This window comes from Salvelinus alpinus, chromosome 23 (genome assembly GCF_045679555.1).
Source record: "Salvelinus alpinus chromosome 23, SLU_Salpinus.1, whole genome shotgun sequence".
Taxonomy (NCBI): Eukaryota; Metazoa; Chordata; class Actinopteri; order Salmoniformes; family Salmonidae; genus Salvelinus; species Salvelinus alpinus.
This window is the reverse complement of record NC_092108.1, coordinates 21,835,723-21,860,958: the sequence shown is the minus strand read 5'-3', so window position 1 is coordinate 21,860,958 and position 25,236 is coordinate 21,835,723. Positions and strand designations below refer to the sequence as shown.

The window sequence follows — 25,236 nt, the reverse complement described above, 5'->3', positions numbered from 1 at the left end:
AGGCTACAACCTGGGAAAAACCATTGCCTCATCAAGCAGTGGTGCCAATTATAACTGGCCAATTATATAATTTAAGCTGAAGGCTATACAAACGTATAGAAGCAGACTTAATCATAGAATCACATAACATTTACAGGCTCTTCTCCATCCAACCAGTATACATTTTCAATATGAGAGATCTCATTAAACAAATTAATACATTAGAAAATGACAGAACACGTGTGAGAAATGGTGCTACATGAGCAGAGCTCCAAGAGGCGGCGGGAAGCACTCTTTTCATGCCACGTCAATACCAGTGACTTTTTCGCAGCATGTTAGGATAACTTACACAGCAGGTTAGGAGAAATAACGTCGCAGGTTAGGAGACTGAGGATAAGGTTAGGAAAAGGTTAGGGTTAGCAAAAATGCTCTGCTAACCTGCTACCAAAATCCCTTTGTATCGAAGTGGCGTGGAAAGAGTGTACCAACAAGAGGCCGGGAACAGAAACAAGACAGACACAAGGTAAGCACCTGAAATAAATGTTCAAATTGAAGGAAAATAACTTCACTCGAATTACGTAGATAACTAGGGCACTTGCTAGCAATAAGGGTAGGGTAGCATTTACAAGATACACATTTATAGAAAGGTTGTGGACTTGGGGCAAGTCAAAGTTAGCCTAATTCAAGAGCGCACAAGGAGAGCGGGGCTTGCATTTGGGAGCGAGTGTATTTGAGCAGCAGCAGGCCTAGTGTTGATTTAAATGTTTCATATTATTATGGTGTAGGTCTAAATCAGTGTTAATATTTTTTGCAAGGGGGACACTTTGAGTTGAGACAATCATTCAGAGGGCCGCACAGATCTTTAATTTGTTGTACTTTTTCTTCCAATATTATCAATTATCAATTGAAAGCAAATTCAGAGCAATAGAGCACTTGCAATTGATTTGATGTACAGCACATCACAAATATATACATACACACATCAAATAGGTTACATCACATGTATAAGACACATATTAAGGGTTACCTCAGTAGTTGGATGAGCAAAAACGTCCCTTCTGCTCCTTGACTGAATTAATTATAGATGTATAGTCTGTTGTTGCTATACTTGTGAGGCAATCCAGGTCAGTCTGTTTCTCTGTTTTTGTTTCATAATGTTCATTGTTGAGTCCCTTCTCCTTCCCTCGCACTTTTGGGGCACCGTCAGTGCACACAGATGCCAGATTTCACCAGTCAATATTATTATCAGCAAAAAATGTAACAAGGGCTTTCAGAATATCCTCTCCTCGTGTTTGTCCCTGAAGGGGCAGTAAACATAAAAGTTCCTCTCTGAACGACTCGTTTTGAGGGAAGCGAAGCCAAACACATAATTGGTCAATGTCACTTATTAATACATTTAATAAATTGATCTAATAAAGGTATCACTAGTCACTTTAAATAACGCCACTTTAATAATGTCTACATATCCTACATTACTCATCTCATATGTATATACTGTATTCTATACCATCTACTGCATCTTGCCTATGCCGCACGACCATCGCTCATCCATATATTTATATGTACATATTCTTATTCATCCCTTTACATTTGTGTGTATAAGGTAGTCGTTGTGAATTTGTTAGATTACTTGTTAGATATTACTGCACTGTCGGAACTAGAAGCACAATTATTTCGCTACACTCGCATTAACATCTGTTAACCATGAGTATGTGACCAATAAAATTGTATTTTATTTTATTTGATGTGCCTAATTGGTTTATTAATAACTTTTCAAGTTCATAACCGTGCACTCTCCTCAAACAATAGCATGGTACTATTTCAGTGTAATAGCTACTGTAAATTGGACAGTGCAGTTAGAATAACAAGAATTTAAGGTTTCTGCCAATATTAGATATTTCTATGTCCTGGGAAATGTTCTGGCTATTCGCATTAACCTACGTTAGCTCAACCGTCCCGAGGGGGACCCAGCAATCCTGTAGAGGATAAGTGCTTTCGTCAAGCGCAATACTAAAACATGGTGCCACAGATATGTCAGTAATCAGTTGCTTACCGATGTCCTCGCCGATGTCTTCTATGCGTCTTGTTATGGTCGAGTCTGAGAGTTGCAGTCCCTTGATTTGCTTTAAAATAGCTTCCTTGTTTGTGAAATCAGCATGCAATATTCGGCTGAGGCCAAAAAACATTATTTGACAATCTCTGTGCCTGTGAAGGCCTTCTTGTTTCTTGTGAGTATCCAAGCAATCTCATATTGTTTTCTCTGCAACAGTGCTAGATCTGTCCATCATATCTTGTTGTCCTTTGAGCTGTCCTTTGAGTTGCACTATTTTATTGTTTCTAAGGTTGCTTTGTGGTGTATACAGTGGGGAGAACAAGTATTTGATACACTGCCGATTTTGCAGGTTTTCCTACTTACAAAGCATGTAGAGGTCTGTAATTTTTATCATAGGTACACTTCAACTGTGAGAGACGGAATCTAAAACAAAAATCCAGAAAATCATATTGTATGATTTTTAAATAATTAATTTGCATTTTATTGCATGACATAAGTATTTGATCACCTACCAAGCAGTAAGAATTCCGGCTCTCACAGACCTGTTAGTTTTTCTTTAAGAAGCCCTCCTGTTCTCCACTCATTACCTGTATTAACTGCACCTGTTTGAACTCGTTACCTGTATAAAAGACACCTGTCCACCCACTCAATCAAACAGACTCCAACCTCTCCACAATGGCCAAGACCAGAGAGCTGTGTAAGGACATCAGGGATAAAATTGTAGACCTGCACAAGGCTGGGATGGGCTACAGGACAATAGGCAAGCAGCTTGGTGAGAAGGCAACAACTGTTGGCGCAATTATTAGAAAATGGAAGAAGTTCAAGATGACGGTCAATCACCCTCGGTCTGGGGCTCCATGCAAGATCTCACCTCGTGGGGCATCAATGATCATAAGGAAGGTGAGGGATCAGCCCAGAACTACACGGCAGGACCTGGTCAATGACCTGAAGAGAGCTGGGACCAGAGTCTCAAAGAAAACCATTAGTAACACACTACGCTGTCATGGATTGAAATCCTGCAGCGCACGCAAGGTCCCCCTGCTCAAGCCAGTGCATGTCCAGGCCCGTCTGAAGTTTGCCAATGACCATCTGGATGATCCAGAGGAGGAATGGGAGAAGGTCATGTGGTCTGATGAGACAAAAATAGAGCTTTTTGGTCTAAACTCCACTCGCCGTGTTTGGAGGAAGAAGAAGGTTGAGTACAACCCCAAGAACACCATCCCAACCGTGAAGCATGGAGGTGGAAACATCATTCTTTGGGGATGCTTTTCTGCAAAGGGGACAGGACGACTGCACCGTATTGAGGGGAGGATGGATGGGGCCATGTATCGCGAGATCTTGGCCAAAAACCTCCTTCCCTCAGTAAGAGCATTGAAGATGGGTCGTGGCTGGATCTTCCAGCATGACAACGACCCGAAACACACAGCCAGGGCAACTAAGGAGTGGCTCCGTAAGAAGCATCTCAAGGTCCTGGAGTGGCCTAGCCAGTCTCCAGACCTGAACCCAATAGAAAATCTTTGGAGGGAGCTGAACGTCCGTATTGCCCAGCGACAGCCCCGAAACCTGAAGGATCTGGAGATGGTATGTATGGAGGAGTGGGCCAAAATCCCTGCTGCAGTGTGTGCAAACCTGGTCAATAACTACAGGAAACGTATGATCTTTGTAATTGCAAACAAAGGTTTCTGTACCAAATATTAAGTTCTGCTTTTCTGATGTATCAAATACTTATGTCATGCAATAAAATGCAAATTAATTACTTAAAAATCATACAATGTGATTTTCTGGATTTTTGTTTTAGATTCCGTCTCTCACAGTTGAAGTGTACCTATGATAAAAATTACAGACCTCTACATGCTTTGTAAGTAGGAAAACCTTCAAAATCGGCAGTGTATCAAATACTTGTTCTCCCCACTGTATGTTTTTCAGGTGGGCATGGTGTGACTGGAAATGTCGCTCTTTATTTGCTTGTTTAAAACAATTGACTGCCTTCTGGCAAATAAGACAAAGTGAGCTAGTCCCATTATGCAGTACAAAAAAATACTTGTCTGTACATTTCTCTTCTTGAATCGACTGTATCCTTCTCTTAGCCACAGGAGCCACGTTAGTCACATTAGCTACGTTAGCTAGCTGCATTTCCCTGCCCCAATCTTCCTGATTTTCCTGGTTCCTCGGTGGTTGCTCGTTCGTAGTTGTCACGTTGTTCTCCAGCTCTTCCCCCTCATTTTCATTGTCAATAGATTTACGTTTATTTTTAACAATAAATCCAACCATGTCTACCAGACTGCAAAATTAGCTAGTAGCAAACTGATATGTGTCGGTCGCTGTAGCTGAACAGTTGCTTTCTATTTCGGCAAACGTTCTATTTCAGCCTTTATGTTCAACAGCTGCGATATACTGGCATCTATTTGCCGTCCAGGGAACATTAGATATATTAAATTAAGTGATGCAGGCCTGCATTAAACACATTGAATTGAAATTGTATCATTGTTATGTATTATGAATGGAAAATAGGAAAATCACAGCGAGTCGCAAATTAAGGGCCTCGCAATGAGTACCACTGGTCTAAATGGATACATGGATTGCATGTGGAGTTGTACTGTCACACCCTGATCTCTTTCTCCTGTCTTTGTGCTTGTCTCCACCCCCTTCCAGGTGTCGCCCATCTTCCCCATTATCCCGGTGTATTTATACCTGTGTGCTCTGTTTGTCTGTTGCCAGTTCGTCCTGTCTCGTCAAGACTGCCAGCATTTTTCCCCGTACTCCTGTTTCTTGATTGTTCTTGTTTTCTAGTTCTCCCGGTTTTTGACCATTCTGCCTGTCCTGACCCTGAGCCTGCTTGCCGTTCTGTACCTCTTGACCCTGCCCTGGATTACTGATCCCTGCCTGCCCTGAGCCTGCCTGCCGTTCTGTCCCTTACGGACTCTGCCCTGGATTACTGACCTTTGCCTGCCCTTGACCTGTCGTTTGCCTGCACCTTGTTTCGTAAATAAACATTTGTTATTTCGAACTGTCTGCATCTGGGTCTTATCCTGAGGTCTGATAGTACGAACTGGCCATTAATGACCCAGCAGACTCGGACCAGCTCTGCAACGCCATCTCCTCCCAAGGAGCCACCATTGGAAGGCACAAGGAGTTGTTTCGTGGTCTTATGGAACGTTTACAGACCTTGGCCGAACGCCATGACTGCGCGTTGGATACATTGCTGGAGCAATTCCGCGGGTTGTCTGTTAGGCAGCCTAATAAGACGGTAAGCACCCAGCACCTCAGTAACCTGGCTGTCAGCAGTGCGTCTCTCCCAGCCCCCCTGGCTTCCCGAGAACCCCGCTTACCTTCTCCAGAACGCTTCGCTGGAGAGTCGGGAACCTGTCGGGGGAGTTTCTTGCTCAGTGTTCCCTAACCTTCGAGCTGCAGCCCTCCTCCTTCCCCTCGAACCTCTCAAAGATAGTTCACCTCATCCTGCACAGATTATCGGAGGAAGTTAACGACGAGCTAGCAGCCCGGGAACTATCGACAGATCTCAACTCGCTCATCGCCTTGACCATCCAGATCGATGGGCGGCTACGGGAACGTAGGAAGGAGAGGAGGTCTGATTCCACCTCGGAAATCCCCGACATCTCCGTTTCCGACAAAATCCGAGGCTACCCGAGTTCCCCCGAGAGTCTGCGAAGTCTGCCGATTCGCCTCTTCACGAGCCTATGTAACTAGGCAGAGCTAGGTTGTCTCCAGCTGAAAGTTTAAGCAGGCTGGGGCCGATGAGAGTTTTATAGACGCCACCCTGGCATCTGAACTGGACATCCCCACTCAGCCCCTCTCCATTCCCATGGACGTTAGGGCGCTGGATGCGAGCTCTATAGGCAGGGTCACCCACAATACCACTCCCATCATCCTACAAGTGTCAGGGAATCACAGAGAGGCTATCCAATTCATGCTTATTAAGTCTCCTCAGGATCCCATGGTATTGGGATTCTCTTAGTTCCAGCGACTTAAGGGTATGGCTGTCTCTACTGGAGACAACTCTTCGCTGCCTTGTCTCCGCCAACCCCACCACCTGGAGCTAGCAACTCCTGTGGGTTGAGTACGTCTACAACACCCTCCCCTGCTCTGCCACTGGTCTCTCTTCTTTTGAGCGTTCCCTGGGATATCAGCCCCCACTCTTCCCGGAGCAAGAGGAAGAGGTCGGCATACTCTCTGCCCAGGAGTTTGTCTGCCGCTGTCGCCGGACCTGGAAGAAAACTCGGTCGGCTCTTCTCAAGACCACCTCCAGGTATCGACAATAGGTGGACCGCCACCGGACCCCAGCTCCCCGGTATCGTCTCGGGCAGAGGGTATGGCTGTCCACTCGGGATCTGCCCCTCCGAGTGGAGTCCCGCAAACTTTCCCCCCATTTTATCAGCCCTTTCCCCAACTCCAAGATTCTTAGCCCCTCTGCTAATTGTCCTCTGTTGCCCCGTACCCTCCGTATACATCTCACTTTCATGTGTCTAGGATTAAACCTATGTCTCATAGCCCTTGGTCTCCTGTTTCCATAAGCCTGCCTGCCGTTCTGTACCTTACGAACTCTGCACTGGATTACTGCCCCCTGTTTCGTAAATAAACATTTGTTATTTCGAACTGTCTGCATCTGGGTCTTATACTGAGGTCTGATACATGCCCAATAAATGTGCATTAAAGTCGGGTGTCCAATCTTTTGATCAATGGGTAAAATAAAATGCTCATTCTGTAGATACTCCGCTAAATTGAGTTATTGGAATTTTCTTTGAAATGCAAGATAAAGGGCATAATGTATTTTTCCTGCCCAGGTGCAATTTGGATATTGGCTAAACATGTGAAAGCAGCAGCAAACATTTCAACAGGAGAAAAAAAGCATTCCACTGGCGGGAGTTTTGAGAGCTCAAGTGAAGAGCCGCGCCTATGGTGCGTCTTCGCCACAGTAATAATTCATTTTAAACTAATTCTAAATGCAAGATTCATGAGTAAATTAGACATTTCAAGCAACTGCTACATACCAAAATACCAGTAGACCTATGTTACTAATTGATGCCCCATTCCTGATGAGCTTGCAAAGTAAACGTTCATATTCTTGATCACCAAACAATTTTTGGAGCTGCATATTTATTTATTATGACAATCCTCTCTTCCTATAATTTGGCATCTGTGCTGCACCCGATCCAATCTGCTAGCTCACCCGACCTGTGTTGATTGACAGTTTGCTGGTCCAATCAGAGTGCTGCGTGTGCGTTTCACTAGCCAGTCTGTTGCAGTTTTCTTTGCAAGGGAGATGCTGCAGCTACTGCCTCTGGGTGCATGGAGAGTAATCCAGGTAGACTCTGTGCCACAAAATGAGTGACAAAACATTACAAAACCTGGCCAGACCATTTCAAGTCATCAGTCTCAAGTCAAGTTCAAGTAGAGTCCCGAAGTCAAGTTTCAAGTTATTTTATTTCCATCAAGTTGAGTATCAAGTCATTAAATTTGTGACTGGAGTCAGACTCGAATGCAAGTTATGTGACTCATGTCCACAACATTGGTATTAGGTAACTTTGTCTCTCTATTTGCCAACAGTTAGTGTTAGGCATTTGAGCTGGCCAATAATAGTTGGATGTTCTTTGAATGAAATTTAAGAAAACAAATATTTAAAAGTTTAATGTAGATTGAAATTTGTTCAAGTGTGTTCGATCGAACAGAGCTCTTGTAAAGTTTTCTTGAAATACTGTACATTCTACAGGAATTATAGTGATGGGGTCATCAAAAACCATGATTTCATGCTTTCATTCATTCAACAGCTTTCATTCATATAAAATTGTACAGCTTGTTCCTCCTCTGTCACACAGAAAGTAAGTGGGTGTTGTTGACTCCATGTCACATATTTAACCTTTTAGCCAAAGGAGGGCACTGTGTCCCAGTCTATGCCTGGTGACAGTTTGACAGACTAGCCTCATAGCCTCACAGACTAGCCTCATAGTAACAGGTTCAAGTTTAGTGAAGGTTTTTCTATTCAGTGCTGCTCCATGTTGTATGATTTGAAATACTCACAAATATCATGCAATGTTTAACTAAGTGTTTCCTGGGAGTTTAAAATAGGCAAATGTTTTTATAAAGATTGTGTCTTTTTCATATGTTAAATCTAATCAGTGAGTACTGAGGTCTAGTCCTATCACTGAATAGATAATACCTCAATATTTTACATACATGGACTTCAATGGTCAGAGAAGAACAGAGGAGAACAAAGAGACCATCAGATCTGAGTAGAGTTCCTGTAGAGAACATATTCCCGATAGCAACATACTCCCAAATATCTGATCGCCTTTGGGATGTGAACTGGAGACAATCATCAGCTCAGATGAATTGTGAGACACATTTTCTGAAAGAAGATGACGTACAAATCCGAATGGCTGAATGGATTCTGTAGAAACATGTTTTAGAAAGCCCTACGTGACTTACCTTTCAACCCTTACTGTGTTAAAGTAAGATTCATAAGGATCAACAAAAAGCTACCCAGACAGTGTCTGTTACTGGTTTCCAGATCCCAAATGTGACCATAATATGTGACATGGAGTCAACCTGCCCAGGGACTGCGGTTGAACATTAGCCGGCAGGCTAAAACCGGCACTTTTACTGAAACGTTGATTAATGTGCACTGTCCCTGTAACAATAAAATAAACTCAACTAAACTCAATAATTTCTTAATAAAAGGACATCAAAAAGTACTTAATAAAAGTAAATCATTTTTTACTAAAGTTACAGTTACATGACAAGCACATTTGCTATTTTCAGATATTACAGCACACTATTGAAAGACAATGCCTTTTAGGAAACTGTAAAGTGATCTTGTATTAGGTCATTCTGTCTCTCTATTCAGCCAATCGTTAGTGTTAGGCCATTGTGCTGGCCCATAATAGTTTGATGTTCTTTGAGTGATAAAATTGATTTCGACACTGCAGATCTTCAGCAAATACAAATTGTATATCATATACATTCATCCATGCTCTGTTGCAACAGTAAATCAGTATAAATTGTATGTTCCATCATAACGGTCCTATAAGGGAGACTGAGGGCAATTGGTACGTTGCAATTGGAACACTGTAATTTCTCCAATCAGAAACAAGTAATGAAACTCCCCCCAAAAGACCCCATTGACAAATAAATGTACAACAAAGTTGAACAACACTGCTCAAAAAAATAAAGGGAACACTAAAATAACACATCCTAGATCTGAATGAATGAAATATTCTTATTAAATACTTTTTTCTTTACATAGTTGAATGTGCTGACAACAAAATCACACAAAAATTATCAATGGAAATCAAATTTATCAACCCATGGAGGTCTGGATTTGGAGTCACACTCAAAATTAAAGTGGAAAACCACACTACAGGCTGATCCAACTTTGATGTAATGTCCTTAAAACAAGTCAAAATGAGGCTCAGTAGTGTGTGTGGCCTCCACGTGCCTGTATGACCTCCCTACAACGCCTGGGCATGCTCCTGATGAGGTGTCAGATGGTCTCCTGAGGGATCTCCTCCCAGACCTGGACTAAAGCATCCGCCAACTCCTGGACAGTCTGTGGTGCAACGTGGCATTGGTGGATGGAGCGAGACATGATGTCCCAGATGTGCTCAATTGGATTCAGGTCTGGGGAACGGGCGGGCCAGTCCATAGCATCAATGCCTTCCTCTTGCAGGAACTGCTGACACACTCCAGTCACATGAGGTCTAGCATTGTCTTGCATTAGGAGGAACCCAGGGCCAACCGCACCAGCATATGGTCTCACAAGGGGTCTGAGGATCTCATCTCGGTACCTAATGGCAGTCAGGCTACCTCTGGCGAGCACATGGAGGGCTGTGCGGCCCCCCAAAGAAATGCCACCCCACACCATGACTGACCCACCGCCAAACCGGTCATGCTGGAGGATGTTGCAGGCAGCAGAACGTTCTCCACGGCGTCTCCAGACTCTGTCACGTCTGTCACGTGCTCAGTGTGAACCTGCTTTCATCTGTGAAGAGCACAGGGCGCCAGTGGCGAATTTGCCAATCTTGGTGTTCTCTGGCAAATGCCAAACATCCTGCACGGTGTTGGGCTGTAAGCACAACCCCCACCTGTGGACGTCGGGCCCTCATACCACCCTCATGGAGTCTGTTTCTGACCGTTTGAGCAGACACATGCACATTTGTGTCCTGCTGGAGGTCATTTTGCAGGGCTCTGGCAGTGCTCCTCCTGCTCAAAGGCGGAGGTAGCGGTCCTGCTGCTGGGTTGTTGCCCTCCTACGGCCTCCTCCACGTCTCCTGATGTACTGGCCTGTCTCCTGGTAGCGCCTCCATGCTCTGGACACTACGCTGACAGACACAGCAAACCTTCTTGCCACAGCTCGCATTGATGTGCCATCCTGGATGAGCTTCACTACCTGAGCCACTTGTGTGGGTTGTAGACTCCGTCTCATGCTACCACTAGAGTGAGAGCACCGCCAGCATTCAAAATTGACCAAAACATCAGCCAGGAAGCATAGGAACTGAGGTGTGGTCTGTGGTCACCACCTGCAGAATCACTCCTTTATTGGGGGTGTCTGGCTAATTGCCTATAATTTCCACCTTTTGTCTATTCCATTTGCACAACAGCATGTGAAATTTATTGTCAATCAGTGCTGCTTCCTAAGTGGACAGTTTGATTTCACAGAAGTGTGATTGACTTGGAGTTACATTGTGTTGTTTAAGTGTTCCCTTTATTTTTTTGAGCAGTGTATATAAAACACAGGAAATCACGTGTTTGACAGCACTTGGCCCTTAAATAGTTATTCAAGAAATGGGGACTTCTGGTGAATGGAAGCTCTAACAACCCAGTCTCATGCGGGAGTCCAGGACATTGAACTATTATGCAAAGGGATCCACACTAGTTATCGGGGACCTTGATAGGTGTTTCTCCTTCTAATCATCAACTCTCTTCCTCCCCGAGAATAGGGCTATCCACGTCCTCCTGAACTTAGACGGAATTATAACCTGCCACGCGGCAGGGCAGAACCATAATTTGTGACATTGCCAGTTGAATTTCCTGGATAATTGTGCTCTACGGCTGTTATTCGACAGTGTCCAGCTTATAAATTAATTAATTTTAGTTAGTACCCTTCTCTGTTCGTCCCTTCTGGATTAAGGGAAGTTACTGTGTTTCATTGAATCCAAACAGTAAAGTCCAAACTATGTGTGTCTATACTTACTTAGGACTTTAGTTTGCTAAGCGGCCTCTGCTACAGTACAGCTGCACTGAAGGTCGCTTCACTTTGTTTGGGGGCCAAATAACAATTGACATTGTAAATCGTCTGGACCCTTTCCAAGGTACGTACCAGAGAGAACAACAGGCAGCACCAAAATAGCAAACTGGACAGATCATGCATGTTTTACGAGCTTCCCCATGGGGTGGTCATTCTGGGATGACTGCAATAGCCCTCTTCAATGTCAATCATCTGATATAATGTTCGTGGGGTGGCAGTTAGAGCTATGAAGGGCTTGATCCATTTATACCCTAACTGACACACTGAGTTTCCATCTGTGTCTCTATGTAGGTTGACACTCATTGACTGGCCGGGGTTCTGTTCAAGTGCAAGTGCAAGCCAGCAATGAGTTGGATAGGCACTACAACATTATAATGACAAGCTGCAGTACTGTCTGTTCGGAGAGTAATTTTACTGACATATTTATGCAATTATCAGTCATTTCATGGCTGGTAGAACATTTCACTTTGGTATGATAACTGATGCAAATGACATTGAGCAGGATGATTTCTGAATACTGGAGGTGATCAATTCCGTAACACTAACAGATTTCATCAGTAGCCAGTGTATGATGTTTGACACAATAATCACATTATATTCACAGTATTGTGGGTTATCACGGCCTGTGATAATGACATCTGCACTGCTGGCCTTACGCCTACCTTGCCTCTTTCACACAGGGCTCTGTAGAGTTATTAGCTGATAAGCTGTTATTTTGCCTTTGATTGGTAGGCTCTCCAGGTAAAGTGAGATGTAGCCTTGTATAACCCCTGTATGGATTCACTTCATTCAGCCCAGATTGACACATTGAGAGTTTGGGACTATAAAGTTTTATCTGCAAAAAGATGATTCTGAGATGATTGGCTTTAAAGTTCTAAATTCTGATTAGTTTGAACGGTGTCAGAAATGTTTAAATTGTATTCTTTTGAACTTAACAACATGAATTGGGGTATTTAGAGCACTATATCAGTAGAGAACATTCAACAGAACAAGGCTATGTCAATAACTCCATTTTGACTAAAATGCCGATAGAACCAAGCTCTCAATGATCATATAACCCTGTTGTCAGAGTAAAGCTTTTAGCCGCCTGTGTGACCATTTAATGGAGGAAAAGGAAATCTCTCATCTCATTTAGTATTTATATTCCCTCTTTGAGCAGTATACTCACTCATCATTACAAACAGGAAATCTCTAGGCTCATTCAGTATTTACTTGCCAAATGTTGAAACAATTCAAAGACAATCTGGAAGTAGGAAGCAATCGGAAGTTAAAAGTGGCAAACTGGGAAGCTCAGGAGATGGTGTTGAACCAATCCAAAATTGGTCACATGCCTGTGTGATATTCTAGGAAACAAAAGTACATAAGGAAGACCAGTTCATTTAGATTATATCGGTCACACCATAAACTTTATTTAATGAATCAAACATATTGTCAAATTTTCACATGACATGGGCATACAGTACTGTATCAGTCACAGGGTCTTGAAATACAACCACAAAGCAGCTGCCAGAGTCCTTGTACAGTAGCATACAGACAAGAGGACACAAGCATTGTCAGAAACAAACAACGCAATGTGGACTAATATAGACATTGGATGGGAGACCACTTTCTTCGGATTAAATAAAGATACCATTACTTGGCAGGTTCTTGACAGTTCATTGATTATATTAGACACAGTCATTATTTGGAGGAGTGTGTGCTGTGTTTATGCTTTGTTTCTCTGACACTGATCTTATTTCCTTATTCTTCTCTCCATTTTTCTATGCATAGTCAGCAGTATGCATCACTAAACACAGAATTTCAATATCCTCTTATAATGAAACAGTTTCCTTCCTTGTCTTTTTGTGCAAGGCAAGCTGAGCAGTCAGTGTGAAACTAACCAATAATTCCATCAGATTGATCCTGCATGTTAACTGAAGGGGAAAATACACGGTGCTGTGGATTTCTCTGGGGCAAGCTGTTCAGAAAGAGACAACGGCGTCTTGTCATGGATCAAGCAAGCCATTTTTTATTAGCAGGTCCATAAGCTAACATCTGAAAAGTCCAGCCCAAGAGCAATTAATATGCCTTTGGGTCTACTGCCAGCAGAGAGACTATTCAAATCTCTCTCCACACTGTCACTAATGCTCTGCAAATCCCTGCAGATAGGAACATCTGTCCCATAAATAAATAATAATCTCACAGACCCACCATGCTTGCCCACACACATGTCCTCTGGTCCTATCCGTGGCAGATAATACAAATTTATTTGCCATTATGCAATATTCAATCTGAGTGGAGAGTAATTGCAGGGTATTATCAATATTATTATGGCAGGAAAATGTGTGTCGCATTCACCGTCTGCCTCTCAGATGATCACATGCCCCCCCCCCCCCCCCCCCAACACCTTAGCGCAGTAACTGGTAGAACAAGGTGTTTCGGTTAAAACACTATCATTTTCCCTTAAAGGGAAAGTTCAGGGTTTTGGCAATAAAGCCCTTTATCTACTTCCCCAGAGTCAGATGAACTTATGGATACCATTCTTATTTATTTGTGTTTAGTATGAAGGAAGTTAAAGGTAGTTTTGCGAGCCAATGCTAACTACCATCTACAGGAACAGTTAGCATGCACACCTGAACACATAAATGGACTAGATAGAAATAGCTGGATTCAAGGATGAGGACCCAGGCAGGGGATTTCGAATCAAATTAGTAGGCATCTTGATGATGTGCATAGTCTGTCTTAAATAGAAGCACAAAGCATGGCCTTTTATAGTACACTCACTATTGTTGGCAGCTCTGTGGGCCAGGGAGGGGTGAGGATGACACCTGGACTGACAGAATAAAGGGCCCCAGCCCCTACCCAAAGTGTTACCCTCTGCAGTGTTGTTCCTCCTGTGGCTCCTGTGCTTAGTTGTGCATCTCTGTTCTCACAATGGCGCCCAAGAAGAAGGAAGAGCCCAAAGAAGCACCCAAACCCAAGGCCCCAGAGCCTGAGCCCGTCAAGATCCCGGAGTTTAACCCTGCAGAAGTTGTGGTACAGAAAAACTCATATTTTCACTTTGGTTTGCATGACGATGGGAATAAGGAAAATGTGATGAGCTTTGGATGTCAGTGTTGGATGGTGGTCTAGATGGTAGGGGAAACATTAACATAAACATGTTTTTCAATTATTCGTTATCTTCAAATGTGTTTAAAATGATTAGAGATTTATTCAAGATTGAAAAAGGCTGTTTATCATATGTTTATTAGATGCTACAATCGATACTGGGCTATCAGACAGGACATAATTTTACTATCATATGGGTAAGGTTCCATTCTTTTCACATTCATGAAATTGATAAGAAAAATGTAATACCCTTAATCTCAACATCAAGCCATCTATCCACTTGAGGGCAAAACTGACCTTTCAAGGAGATGGCACTAAGAGTTTGGTCTTCCATCGATAGTCATCTGTGTTTTTCAAGAACATCAGAGACACCATGTGACGTGAACAGTGCAGTGCATTCAAATAGGAATCGTACTGTTCAGCCGTTTCCACATTGATAAGACAACACCAGTAGCATGACAGATTGAAGAGCAACAATGATCATTTACATGATATGCAAATACAGGCCTTGAGCTTTCTTTATACTATTATTTACCATTGTAAGTCACATTGTTTTGTACATAAGCCAAAGTAGCTTGAACTTGATGGAGGTTTGAGTTGGTATATATTAGCTTACACGAGACAACGTTTGTTTCTGGCTCTTTCTGCCTCTTCTATGTGGGTAACATTTATGTTGCTCTTCTATGTGGGTAACATTTATGTTGCTCTTCTATGTGGGTAACATTTATGTTGCTCTTCTATGTGGGTAACATTTATGTTGCTCTTCTATGTGGGTAACATTTATGTTGCTCTTCTATGTGGGTAACATTTATGTTGCTCTTCTATGTGGGTAACATTTATGTTGCTCTTCTATGTGGGTAACATTTATCCATGGTTGAGGGAGCAGCTGTATTACAATGTATTGAGGTTAAAGCCACACAATGTGATTTTAATTTATGTCCATGCATAGCAGACCACCCAAATCGAAAGGCTGACTGGCTTTGTGCAGAAAAGAAAGGGGGAAAAAGTGCAAAGATAAATACATATATATCTTACCAAGGCCATTTATTTAAAAACATGCAAAAATATGTTTTTCAAATATTTTCGCATAGCTCCACTGTTGGCTGGGATCTCTAAATATCCTCAGATCTGACAGTAATTTATGACTATCTGAAACAAATCCAACACACACAATAGGAAAATCGCCAAGAAGGGTGCGATCCTCTTTACATGAAGGATATCAAATTAATAGAAATTGGATTTTAATACAGCTTTCGGTTAGACCTTTGAAGTTATTCAGATAACCAGAAATGTGGGAGAAGCACAATTACATTTTAGTGTCCTTCTCCTCCTTTTCTCCTCCATTTCACATTCACTTTACATTCAGGTTCATCCAGAGGGACTCAAGTGACTCAACCCTGACCTCCTTCATCAGCTGTGAAATGCTTACCCTTTTAATAGGGCACTTTGTCTCTATGCTGGTGAAGTGTCACTTAATCATTTGCATGACACTTGTAACCTCCATCTTACACATCATCTTGCGTTAAGACAACAGACCTGGTGTAAAACGTAGACAGGAAAAGCAGTCGGTCAAAGGCATGTGCACAATCAAAACTGTCAGCAGGAGGCATGTGTGAGGAGGCTGTGTCTGTCTGAAGGTCAGCCATAAATTAAAGCCCTGGCTTTAAATAACTAGAATAAGTGGAGTGTAACTGGAGCCTGAGGAATCTCTATATTGTTTGGACACCTACAGTGGGGGTGTCATAACGGGGAGTGGGGTGATACAACTACTATCAAGGCTTTATGTGTTTGACCTCAGTTTTTCAAAGTCATTTTCACTGTTGCTCACAACATGCAGTTCACTTTGACGTCTATATTGTTGGTCATTTTAAAACTTCCCTTCACATTCACATCCTGCACCAAATAGTGTTTAATGATTTTGCTTTTCCTTTCAGCTTGAATTCACCCCCGAGCAAATTGAAGGTAAGATTGAGATTATTGTTGTTACAGTTTGCTGACTGTATTTTCACAATGAGTACTTGTATAACGAGTCTGGTACATGAGCGTGTAGTGTGACAGAAGTACATGAAAGTGTAATGTGACAGAAGTACATGAATGTGGCCAGTGGTGTAAAGTACTTAAGTACAAATACTTTAAGTACTACTTAAGTACATTTTTGGGGGTATCTGTACTTTACTATTTATATTTGGACTACTTTTACTTTTACTTCACTATATTCCTTAAGAAAATATTGTACTTTTTACTCCATACAATTTCCTTGACACCCAAAAGTACTTGTTACATTTTGAATGCTTAGCAAGACAGGAAAAGAGTCCAATTCACGCAGTTATCAACCAAACATCCCTGGTCATCCCTACTGCCTCTGATCTGGCGGACTCACTAAACACATGGTGCCATCTGTTTTGCTTAATATAAGGAATTTGAAATTATTTATACTCTTACTTTTGATACTTAAGTATATTTTAAACCAAATACTTTAAAACTTTTACTCAAGTAGAATTTTACTGGGTGACTTTTACTTTTACTTGAGTCGTTTTCTATTAAGGTATCTTTACTTTTATTGAAGTATGACAGTTGGGTACTTTTTCCACCACTGAATGTGACAGAAGTACATGAAAGTGAAAGAGATGTGTTGAGAGAAAGAAACAGTAAATCATTGTCTTTTGAAAATGTCCATCCTCTACTCAAATTGAGATTTGCATGCTGTGAGACCAGCCTGCTTTTAGGGCCCTGACAGACAAGCGGAAAATAATCTAGAAACACAACGCCACTTTTGTGTTGCTCTCTCCACAGATTTCAAGGATGCTTTCCAGCTGTTCGACAGGACACCACTCAATGAGATGAAGATCACATACGGACAGTGTGGCGATGTGATCAGGGCACTGGGGCAGAACCCCACCAACGCAGAAATCATGTACGTCCTTGGAAAGCCCAAGCCTGAGGGTAAGTCCATGCAACATTCCATGATCGGTTTATTTTGGGGAGTTTCTAAAACCAATAAAAAAACAATATGTTGATCAGTAGGCTTTCTTTGATGTTTTATCAATAATCTTTTAAAATGTACCTATTATTAACTTTTTATATTTGAAATCTAATTTGGTTAATCATATATGGAATATGTATTATTTTAATAGAATCTAAGTGAATGTTCTACATTTCTAGCTCCTGTATTGGTGGTAGTGTGGATGGTTTCAATGACATTTGATTTTGTTGTTTCATACAAAGAAATGACAACAAAGATGCTGGACTTCGACAGCTTCCTGCCAATCCACCAACACATTTGCAAAGCCAAGGACCGCGGCACATATGAGGACTTTGTTGAGGGTCTGAGGGTGTTCGACAAACTGGGCGATGGCACAGTCATGGGCGCTGAGCTCAGGCACGTCCTGGCATCACTGGGTGAGTCCAAGGCCTTAGACATCTTTAACATAGCATACAATAATACAGTCTAAAATAGTTTGACCTTGCCTGGTCCCATCCTATATGGGAAGTAGCCAACTCTTTATTGTCAGACCATTGACAACGGTAGAATAGTTGGCTATATGACATACAGGATGGGACACAGCTAATGTAGACTATAAAGATTTTAGGGCAGACTCAATTTAAATGGTATTTAACTAAAAAGGGAATTGAACAGTATGTTTTATTGGTTATAGGTGAAAAGATGAAGGAGGATGAGGTTGAGCAGCTCATGACAAACCAGGAGGATGCCAATGGCTGTGTAAACTACGAAGGTAAGAAATTATACCCTCTTCTTGCTCTCTTTGACCAAACATTCCAAAACATACCTTTTAAATCAATCAATATTTCCGTACCTAATTCCCTTGGCTATTTGTCTTCACAGCTTTTGTAAAACACGTCATGGCATCTTAAAAAGGCTGCCACCGCTGAGACACCTGATAGTTGAAGACAGATGATTGTTCATATGTTTATGTAAAGTCCACACCATGCCTCTCATCTCATGTGTTCATCCCTATGTGCCCAGTTGGATTGCTATTCCATCACGTGACAGGACCGTTCAACTAACTGTTCATTGTTTTTTATCGTTCCCCTTCATGTTGACTCAAATAACAAATGTTATTGTATATCCCCACTGTTCATTTGTGGATCAAAACGTGTAATTAAACAGAATGATTCATTATTATGGTATTATGCAACTTTACTTCCTAATTTTCATTTGACCTATTGTAACTGATTTTCCTCTGTCATATTTCTCTTGCCATGTGACATGTTCTGTATTGGGGTCTATGGTCAATGCTTCCTCATGTAGCCTACAACCAAAAGAGGGTGCTATTGGTCTAACTAACATACTTTACCAAACAAGCACTTCACAGTGATAAATTCAAAGAAACTGCCAAAAATACAACTTAAATGGAACAGGCAAACTCCATACTGAGGTCCTTCATCTTGATATATCAAAAATGACAATTCTTCTTACTGCATCAAGGTAAGTTTATGAACAATCTTTAGCATGAGATGAAGACATATACAAATTATGTTTTTACGGAGAAAGGAGATGGACTCCTTTTTTGACATGTGTCTTCTGTAAGGTACTATATGTCATTCACACATGGTCAGTAGCCATTGTAGTATTTCTATCACATACATTCTCAGTCCAGGCACACACTATGTGTAATGAAGGATGTGGTCACAAAGTATCTGTTCTTCCACTGTCTCGTCTGTCTTTGCTTTACTTACAGTTTTTTCCAACTGCTTACACACAAAATCAAAAATCACACGATTTTTGAAACCTCTCACTCAAAGTGCAACACTACACACCAAATATCCAAAAGCATAAGCTATTTCTCAGCCTTTGACTCAGTTGTCAATTGCATAAAACACTTTTTTCAAAACACTACACAATTCTCTACCTAAAACACAAAAATCTAACAGGAAGTGACTTGCTTTCCTTTTCCAAACACAACCAATCAAAATGCTACACTTATTCACCAGGTCACACACACACTCCTCACATTTGCAAACACTAATAGCTTAACTGATCACTAACCAATCACTGCTTTACTGTAGTATAGGCCTATAAATAGGTCAAAGGTCAGATTACATGTTTTGAACAATGGATGCCAACAATGGACAGAGAGCAAGAGGAGTAGGAGGGAGAGGAAGAGGAAGAAGAGGACGAGGGCAAAAAAGAGAAGGAAGGAGAGCCATCTCTGATGAGATTAGGGCAACACTTGTTGATCATGTGATCAACCACGGTTTGACCATGAGAGAGGCTGGACTGAGAGTCCAGCCCAACTTGAGTCGATTTACCGTGGCGTCCATAATTCGAACCTTCAGAAATGAGAATGGGTATGCAACTATCTAATGACTATTTTAGCATTACAGTAATGTACTGTAAAATACGTATGACTGCATAGTATTGCATAAACATTTGTAACTCTAAGCCATCCATTTCCTGCACTGCATTGAATGAATGAGGTTGGTTATCATGCTGTACTACATTCTTTTGTACATTTTTTATGCTGAACACATACTGTGTTTGAATTCTGTACAGAGTGGAAAGGCAAAGACATCATGGAGGACGAGGACGCTTGTTTACAGACTGCAATTATAAATATGGTTTTGGCCAACAATGCAATTAGGATTCGAGAGATAAGAGAGCATATCTTGAATAATGACACCATCTTTAACAACATCAATACTGTAAGCCTGTCGACCATACAACGCATCCTCCAACGGCACCGAGTGACGATGAAACAACTTTACAAGGTGCCATTTGAGAGAAACTCTGACAGAGTCAAGAATATGCGACATGACTTTGTAGAGGTATGTATGCAACACTACTTCCAATACTTCAGACATACCATATTTACTCATCTGTATATCATTTTGTCTGTTACAGAGAGTATTGGAGCTGGATGCCCATGTAATTCGCCATGAATTTATTTATGTGGATGAGGTTGGCTTCAACCTCACCAAATCCAGGCGCCGCGGAAGAAATGTAATAGGACAGAGACATGTCCCTGGACAGCGTGGGGGTAATTTAACTATGTGTGCTGCCATCACTCACAACGGGGTCCTCCATCACAATGCCACACTGGGTCCGTACAACACCGGCCATATGCTCACTTTTCTGGATGCAATTTACACAATGCTTGTCCCTGATCCAGATCAGGAGCCTGCTAGATTTGTGGTTTTATGGGACAATGTTAGTTTTCACCGGGCTGTTCTGGTCCAAAACTGGTTTGCCACCCATCCACAATTTGTAGTTTTGTACCTACCCCCATATTCACCTTTTCTAAATCCCATAGAGGAATTCTTCTCAGCCTGGCGCTGGAAAGTGTATGATCGCCAACCCTATGCCCGCATGCTGCTTCTCCAGGCAATGGAGGACGCATGTGGGGACATAGAGGTTGCCTCTGTCCAAGGTTGGATACGCCATGCTAGGAGATACTTCCCTCGATGTTTGGCAAGAGAAAACGTATCTTGTGATGTGGACGAAGTATTGTGGCCAGACTCAGGCCGGAGAAGAGATGAAGCGTAGCTTAGCACTGGTGACTGCCCCCCCCCCCCCCTACCAATTCCTGGACTGCCCCCTCGGGACCCCACACACACAATTGTGTTCTTTACTGTATTCTAAAGAATATACTTTTGGTTTACATATGTTTATGGTTTTGTTGTATGCTACTGTATACAACAGTAATGTTTGGCCTAATAAATATTTTCTGTTTCTACATTGCATTGGTGTTTACAGTGTACTTGTTACCCCTCTCAGCAGATTACGTTCACTGTAGAACATTGTATTGAAATGTAGATATAAGCCTATGAAAGACCAAAGAGCTTTAGATTTAGAACAACAGTGTTTACATGGTATATCCAAAAATGTACTATTATGAAAGCAGTGTTTGCCATTTGATGCAAATGCTTCATTCTGACATGTGTTTATGGCATTTTGAATGCAGTGTTACATTTTGAAGATGTGAGGCATTTTGCATTTTGTGTGTGCAGTTTTGGGAATTGTGTGTAGAGTTTTGAAAAAAGGAGACAGTTTTGAAAACGTGTGTAAGCAGTTGGAAAAAACTGTAATAAGACAATTTCACTTGAAAGGAATAACTCTGCTTAAAGTTATCGCAAATGTCTGAGGTAATTATTGTCAGTGTACACATACTGTAGAACAAGGTCCCCTTTTTATGTCTTCATTTTTCTCTTCTGTGGTTTATCAAACCACACGACCTATTGTGGCACCTGAATGATGCCACTTGTTTGGCTGATTGCAGACACAAGAGGGCAGACCTGCATCAGGTAATGATAAATAACTGTCCGAAAAACATGTTGCAGACCTAATCAATCATTGAATACAAAAGCGGAATTTATTATTATTTTTAAACAAAAAAATCATGCCATTTTATAAGAAGAATTTTGTTTCGTTTTTAAAGATCCCACACATTACTGTAGTGGGTAATGTATAGGCCTACAGTATGCAGTAGGTTCATTGGCCTCTCACCTCCAACCAATAGATAGAGCCAGTGGTCGGAAAACCAGAGACCATTTAGTGGCTGTTTGGTTTGTTTGATTCATTGTTTTCAGCAGGATAATACCCAATAATCACATGGTATTACAAATCGGATTTAAGATGATTCGATATTTACAGATCAGTAGGTATACATCAGTCACCAGTGTCCATATGTTGTCCTTTTTTCTTTTTAAATATTTCCATTTCAGTATATCGGCTTCATCATGACTGCAACTTATTTACCTTTCATGTATATCAAATTGTTTGCCAAGTTGAATATCTGACTTCTATGAAGAATCGAGTGAACAGTGGTGCTGTAGCAGTAAGCAAATCATGTTGTTTTAGCCCCAGACCCTGTGGCTCAACCCCAGGGAGAACCCTACATGCTGCTTGCTGTACTAACTGACACTGAGGGTCAATAAGCCTGAATGACTTGATAAACAAACCTGCTCCCGTCAGTCGTTCTCTGGAGGCACACTGAGACAAATACTGCAATATAGCATGTCTCTCATGTGCATTGTTATTTTACTGTTGTTTTACTATCTTAATTTGTCTCTTGATTTTGTCTCTTAATTTTATTTAAGCACTTTGGAATGCATCCTCTATAAGAAAAGTGCTATGACAAATACCGCTATAGCAAGTATAGTATACTACTGTACTTTTACAGCTATAACTACAATAGTACTGCTAAAATACTATCATCATCACAACCTCTTCTACTTTTACAATTGCCACTATCAACTCTCCTTCCACTACCACAGAACAATGATCATAAACTACTATAGTTTGAAGGCATGTGTGTGTATGTTAATGCATGCATGTGGCTGTGCGTGTCTACAGCGTTTGGATGAATGGGGTCTGAATGGTCACATTTATGTGGATGTTATTTGGAGCAGAAAATCCATGTGCAATCATGACATGCCAATCCCTTTAAATTAATCTATGAAATCGCAGGGAGGTTAACTTAATTTTCATTGGTAATTAGTTGTTTGATATGTACAGTACCAGTCAAAAGTTTGGACACACCTACTCTTTCAAGGGTTTTTCTTTCTTTTTTAGAATTTTCTACATGGAATGCATTTCAATTAAAAGTTGTGTTGTGACAAGGTAGGGGTGGTATACAGAAGATAGCCCTATTTGGTAAAAGACCAAGGCCATATTATAGCAAGAACAGCTCAAATAAGTAAAGACAAATGACCTTCATTAAGATATGAAGTTCAGTAAATCCAGAAATTAAAGTTTCTTCAAGTGCAGTCACAAAAAGAATCAAGCACTATGATGAAACTGGCTCTCATGAGGACCACCACAGGAAAGGAAGACCCAGAGTTACCTCTGCTGCAGAGGACAAGTTCATTAGAGTTAACTGCACATCAGAAATTGCAGCCCAAGTAAATGGTTCACAGAGTTCAAGTAACAGACACATCTCAACATCAACTGTTCAGAGACTGTGTGAATCAGGCCTTCATGGTCGAATTGCTGCAAAGAAACCATTACTAAAGGACACCAATAAGAAGAAGAGACTGGCTTGCGCCTAGTAACCCGAACAATGGACATTAAACTGGTGGAAATCTGTCCCTTGTGTCACGCCCTGACCATAGTTTGCTTTGTATGTTTCTATGTTTTGTTTGGTCAGGGTGTGATGTGAGTGGGCATTCTATGTTGTATGTCTAGTTTGTCTGTTTCTATGTGTTTGGCCTGATATGGTTCTCAATCAGAGGCAGGTGTCAGTCGTTGTCTCTGATTGGGAGCCATATTTAGGTAGCCTGTTTGTCATTGTGGGTTGTGGGTGATTGTTCCTGTGTCTGTGTCTAACCATACGGGACTGTTTCGTTTTCGTTCGTTTCACTTTGTTGTTTTGTTCAGTGTTCTATTTCTTTATTAAAATATGGACACTTACCACGCTGAGCATTGGTCCTCCGATTCTTCCTACTACTCCTCCTCAGAAGAGGAGGAAGACGAGCGTTACACTTTGGTCTGATGAGTATGCCATCAAATAAATGTTTATTAGTCACATGCGGCGAATACAACAGATGTAGACCTTACAGTAAAATGCTTACTTATGAGCCCCTAACCAACAATGCAGTTAAAAAAAATAAAAATCCGTATAAGAAATAAAAGTAACAAGTAATTAAATAGCAGCAGTAAAATAACAATAGCGAGACTATATACAGGGGGGTACCGGTACAGAGTCAATGTGCGGGACCAGCGGTTAGTTGAGGTCATATGTACATGTGGGTAGAGTTATTAAAGTGACTATGCATAGATTATAACAACAGAGAGTAGCAGCGGTGTAAAAGAGGGGGGGGGAAACAAATAGTCTGGGTAGCCATTTGATTAGGTGTTCAGGAGTCTTATGGCTTGGGGATAGAAGCTGTTTAGAAGCCTCTTGGACCTAGACTTGGCGCTCCGGTACCGCTTGCCATGCGGTAGCCTTCCCATCTGGTTTGCGCTCAGTGGGACTATAATTTGTTTTTCAACAGGTAAATGACCCAAAACACACCTTCAGGCTGTGTAAGGGCTATTTGACCAAGGATAGTGATGGAGTGCTGCATCAGATGACCTGGCCTCCACTAACACCCAACCTCAACCCAATTGAGACGGTTTGGGATGAGTTGGAACGCAGAGTGAAGGAAAAGCAGCCAACAAGTGCTCAGCATATGTGGGAAGTCCTTCAAGACTGATGGAAAAGCATTCCTCATGAATCTGGTTGAGGAATGCCAAGAGTGTGCAAAGCTGTCATCAAGACAAAGGGTGGCTACTTTGAAGAATCTCAAATGTAAATTATATTTTTATTTGTTTAACACTTTTTTGAGTACTACATGATTCCGTATGTGTTATTTCATCATTTTGATGTCTTCACTATCATTCTACAATGTAGAAAATAGTAAAAATAAAGAAAAACCCTTGAATGAGTAGGTGTGTCCAAACTTTTGACTGATACTGTATACAGTGGGGAGAACAAGTATTTGATACACTGCCGATTTTGCAGGTTTTCCTACTACAAAGCATGTAGAGGTCTGTAATTTTTATCATAGGTACACTTCAACTGCGAGAGACGGAATCTAAAACAAAAATCCCGAAAATCACATTGTATGATTTTTAAGTAATTAATTTGCATTTTATTGCATGACATAAGTATTTGATACATCAGAAAAGCAGAACTTAATATTTGGTACAGAAACCTTTGTTTGCAATTACAAAGATCATACGTTTCCTGTAGTTCTTGACCAGGTTTGCACACACTGCATCAGGGATTATGGCCCACTCCTCCATACAGACCTTCTCCAGATCCTTCAGGTTTCGGGGCTGTCGCTGGGCAATACGGACTTTCAGCTCCCTCCAAAGATTTTCTATTGGGTTCAGGTCTGGAGACTGGCTAGGCCA

At 41.5% G+C, this 25,236-nt stretch overlaps 1 protein-coding gene across 2 annotated transcripts in view; it reads left to right on the top strand.

The window, feature by feature from the left end:
* LOC139550564 (myosin light chain 1, cardiac muscle-like) overlaps window positions 1-18,519 on the top strand; it is a 68,059-nt gene extending 49,540 nt beyond the window's left edge. Inside the window, exons 1-6 of one of the 2 annotated variants that reach the window (XM_071361521.1) lie at window positions 14,121-14,306; window positions 16,313-16,340; window positions 17,172-17,321; window positions 17,604-17,777; window positions 18,035-18,112; window positions 18,223-18,519. In XM_071361521.1, the coding sequence (XP_071217622.1) occupies window positions 14,205-14,306; window positions 16,313-16,340; window positions 17,172-17,321; window positions 17,604-17,777; window positions 18,035-18,112; window positions 18,223-18,251 (561 nt within the window). In that variant the 5' untranslated portion in view covers window positions 14,121-14,204 and the 3' untranslated portion in view covers window positions 18,252-18,519. Of the gene's footprint in view, window positions 1-14,120; window positions 14,307-16,312; window positions 16,341-17,171; window positions 17,322-17,603; window positions 17,778-18,034; window positions 18,113-18,222 lie in introns of those variants that run through there. The other variant, XM_071361520.1, reaches the window with a different exon arrangement.
* Window positions 18,520-25,236: the final 6,717 nt, after the last annotated feature.